Raw genomic sequence first — 4,688 nt, forward strand, 5'->3', positions numbered from 1 at the left:
TATGCAATTTATTAGTAAAGTCTGAAATCTTTAATTGGTCTAATGTACTTTTAAGAATACTGCAAAATAAATGTTCTTACAAATGACAAAAATGAAATCTAAATGCTCGGAAGGACTATTTTAAATTACAGGTGACGAAAATAATTATTATTCTTAAATGACGATTATTTTCAATCTATATACTGCAAAGGACTATTCCTACAAATGACCGTTAAACAAATATCTACAGTCGAAATACTGCAAATAACCATTCATACAAATAACGATTAATTACAATACAGGTACTGCAAAGGACTATTACAAATGACGATACTTACAACTAAATACTGCAAAGCACTATTTTTACAAATGACGATTATTTACAATTCAAATAAAAATTAAGCTTATTTACAATCTTACTATTTTTAAAGATTACAATTACTGGAAACTAAACCTAAATGCTACAAAAGACTTTACTGAAACATTGTTCTTTTTGAATAAGAAATTGATATATTTATATGATTTCGTACACGATATCAAAAATACGCAGAAGAATAATTAGTTTTATGAAATTTAATTAACGCGCCAAGTCTATCGGAACTTATTTTTGTATTATACAGGAATAAAGAACATACCAATCAGTTAAAACTAAATATCATATATAATTCTTAAATTACTACAGATAATATCCATTTTACAAATAAATTTAAACATAAAAAACAAAAGCAAGCACTCAAGTGTTTACGTTTATCACATTTTCTGTAAATACACAGTGCAGAAAGGGATTTAGTTAGAATAATGCTTGCAAATTAACGATTCAATACTTATTTAATCCGGTGCTAGGAGGGCGTGAGGGGTGTTTCACTTTTTATTTCATCACGTGAACAGACTTAGTCAAAATGTGTTTGCTATTATTTTGCTTGGCTGTTGTCTATGTTTTCAAAGAATCTTCAGATTTTATATCAGAAAAGAGGTCTTGAAATGCCGTGTGGTAGGCGTCACAACTTTTCCCATGATTTGACCCAGCATTGTTTTATTTTCTGATTCTTTTGGGTCAATGAGACCATTTAATGCAACTTTAGAATACAGTTCGTCTTTGCTATTGATAATGGGTGTAAATGGTATTACTCATGCCATTACCTATCTCGAATAGACTCATTCAAATCGATTCTTTTCTTGTTTAGCTTAGTTTCATTCAATCTTCTTATAGATTTTATCAGTACAGCTAAGTCTTTTATTGATTTGCTTATCTGAATTCTATGCTAATGACATTCGGAAGTGTTCGTGCATTTACGTTCTCCCGTTGCTATTTCGGCATTCATCGGCTGTAAATCTGTAAATGTGGCTCAGTGAGCACATGGCTTTTCAACAAAACCGGAGATTGCCGAAATTGCATACGCAGAATGCCGAAATCCAACGGAAATTACCGATTGTCATTACGAGCCCCCTACCTCTAAACACTTAAAGGCCTAGATCCACTACTATATAAGTGTACCCACCACCCTTCCCCAAATCCAATAAACAACTCCGATCTTATCTGCTGCTTATCAGCGATTATGTAACAGAGACCGAGAGCAATTAGCACAGCAGGGGTCCAAAGTAGATCATGAAGATGTGTGCAGTGGAGTTGAAAGAAATTAATTTTCCTTCCATGAATGCTGAATAATAACGATATTAATAAAATATAATTATTATAAAGATTATTATTATTATTATTCTAATATTATATAGATAATGATAATAATAATGATCATTATAATTATTTTATAATATTACCAATAAAATAATAAAAGATATAGTAATAATGTTAAAAATAATAATGATAATAAAACATGGGTAGAGTGAAAACTCAACGAGTTGTTTGTGTTTACAAACAATATGTTCCAATATCATAATTATTATGAAAAGGGCGATCATATTGATGAAGGTGATCCATTTATATAGAATACTTACGAAAAGAATGGGCAATTGATTTTCTCATATACATGCAATCACCGTTATTGGAATAGAATATTACTGGGTAAAATCAGATTATTTTGTTCCATCTATACTGAATTTTCAATTTCAAAAAAACATGCTTTACTTTATAACTTTGAAATGAACATTCGGTTTTCAATCTTAGACAAATTTTATTTACAATATTCTGCTAGAATTAAAACAAAACTTTTAGATGCGAGAAAATCATATTTTATCTAAAACATCACACATCTCCAAACAGAACTTGAAAAAATAAAAACCTTGTTTTTTTTCTAAAATAATTTTCTTATTATGTTGTTGTTATTATGTTTGATCAACGAACATTTTTGTTTTCAAAAAATGCCACAAAATAGGAAAATAGGTAGAACTTTAAAAGTGATCACATAATTTATTAAAGAAAATACACTGTTTCCCCTTCTCACTAACTGATACACTTGTAAGGTAGACTGGCTGACCAATAAACAATGTCCCTTGGTTATTGGAGCCATAAATTGTGATAGTCATTAGCCCTCATCTGTGCTGATGAAGACAGAATCTCTGGCCCCGCTGCCAAGATCTAGGCCTTTAATAGGCTTATAGGACCAGAAATAATATCATGGAGTTCAAGACTTTCAAATCGATAATATCCTGTATTTATTGAGTTGCATTTCTTATAACCTTCTAGAACTTCTAAACTGAATCTATTTTAATTTTGATTGGTTGCGCTTTAAGCTTCTAAAGAATTTCCAAAAAGATTTTACATAGTATTTGATTAGCATTATTGGTATATATATATACATTTAAGTTCTACTTATTCTAGAATTTAAAAACCAGCTTTTCGCATACCAATAATGCTAATCACAGATGTTTAAATAGATCTAAGCGAGTGCCTCTGTTTCAAGTTTGATTTTGAACACGTGAAGTTTGTTGGAGACATTAGCATCGGTACTTCCACAGCTTACGTACAACATGTTCTTTGCATTTGAAACTGACAGAGCTATCGGTTCTTTTATTCCATTATCCGTGGTCAAAACCGTTTGAACTTTTGACAGGTCATCAGACAACTGATAAACTGTATTACCAGATTTTGAGCAGGCATACACAGAGCCGCCTGCGCTTACAGCGACACCAATAAATCTATCCCGCCCGAATGTGCCCTGGACATTCCCCAATCTAGAAAGACGCAAAATACACATCTTTGAAATATCAGTAACGTACATATGATTGTGGTCTGGGCTCAAACCTATATATTTTGGTTCATTGACTAAGACTGTTCCTGATCCATTTGACTGAAATTTGCAAAGAACTTCACCGTTCAGGCTTAATATTTTAATTTTCGCCCGCGTTTTGGTGTCATATACTACTATTAACTTTCCGTCATCATACTTAATACCCCGACACTTTCCGACGGTCCTAATTTGTTCCGCTTTCTTCAGTCCTTTAGCCGTAGATAACAGTTGTATCCTTTCTTCGTCTCCAAATGTCACGGCGAGCTGGTCGGGCGGGATGAACGTCACATCGCGTGGACTCGAGGATAACTTGATTTCAGAAACTATTCTGTCGTAGCTAACATCTACTATTTTCAAATTTTTGTTCGCTTTGTCTGCAACAGCCAGCTGTTCAGTCGATAAGAATGCAAGGCCTATAGCATAACACGTTTTCTTGTCAGTTTCTGACTTGATATTTATTTGACCAAGTTCACTACTTTCCAAATATTCTGTAGAATTGCAGGGATCTAATTCATTCTCCAGTTCTACTACAGTCCCAAACATGTTTTCTCTTGTAAGAATGGTATCTAATTTTGTTGTTGGAATGTATATCATGTCCTTGATACAATTTCTTGTCGAGATCTCGTATATTCTCTCATGATAATCTAAAATACGTTCCGCTGCACGTTTTCCTTCGACGAAGAGCAAGTTGTATTTCTTGTCCCTTTTCAGTTTGCTTATCAAAATGTCAGTTTTTAGTGTATCCGTCTGAAGATGGTCCAATTCCGATTTCAATTTAATCATTTTATCCTCATTTGTTTTCTTATAGGTCATAGCGTCAACTTCCAGGTCATGTTCAAATTTATCAAGACACGCTATTATTTCCTTTTTCATTTCCTTTACTGCACTCGAGGGGCCTCCGTGGCCGAGTGGTTAAGGTCGCTGACTTCAAATCACTTGCCCCTCATCGATGTGGGTTCGAGCCTCACTCGGGGCGTTGAATTCTTCATGTGAGGAAGCCATCCAGCTGGCTTACGGAAGGTCGGTGGTTCTACCCAGGTGCCCGCTCGCGATGAAATAATGCACGGAGGGGCACCTGGGGTCTTCCTCCACCATCAAAGCTGGAAAGTCGCCATATGACCTAAAATTGTGTCGGTGCGACGTTAAAGGCATACAGACACTAAATAGCCTGAGCACCTATGAAAAAATGGTAGTCGCACAATGGCGGATTCAAATAGTTCTCAGTTTTTTTTTGCTGTAAGAAGGATTTTCCTGGAAATCATTGCTATATATTGGTTGAAATCATATTGCATGCCTATACTTGACATACTGGTAGCATTTGCATGTTGAAAAAAGACTCCAAACTTATTTAACATGTGAAATTTATTCATACACCCCTACCCTAAATTGTGATTGTCATTTCAGTGTAAAAATTACGGTGTGTCCGTTTGACCAGAAATATTTTTCTTGCATCAAGCATGACCCCTACTTTTCTTTGGATATTTTTACAGTATTAATGTTGATCTACAAGAAAATGTAAGCTAA

The 4,688-nt window shown here is 34.0% G+C and overlaps 1 protein-coding gene across 1 annotated transcript; it reads right to left on the minus strand.

The window, feature by feature from the left end:
• Positions 1 to 1,934: 1,934 nt before the first annotated feature.
• LOC123542002 (uncharacterized) lies at positions 1,935 to 4,048 on the minus strand. Its single transcript, XM_045327629.2, has one exon. It carries the CDS (start codon positions 4,035 to 4,037, stop codon positions 2,814 to 2,816), a length of 1,224 nt encoding a protein of 407 aa, XP_045183564.2. The 5' UTR covers positions 4,038 to 4,048; the 3' UTR covers positions 1,935 to 2,813.
• Positions 4,049 to 4,688: the final 640 nt, after the last annotated feature.

The sequence above is a fragment of the Mercenaria mercenaria genome, chromosome 19 (assembly GCF_021730395.1).
Source record: "Mercenaria mercenaria strain notata chromosome 19, MADL_Memer_1, whole genome shotgun sequence".
In the NCBI taxonomy this organism is placed as follows: Eukaryota; Metazoa; Mollusca; class Bivalvia; order Venerida; family Veneridae; genus Mercenaria; species Mercenaria mercenaria.

Excerpts from the sequence above, each read along its gene's own strand:
- LOC123542002 (XM_045327629.2), bottom strand. The coding sequence starts at position 4,037 with ATGAAAAAGGAAATAATAGCGTGTCTTGATAAATTTGAACATGACCTG.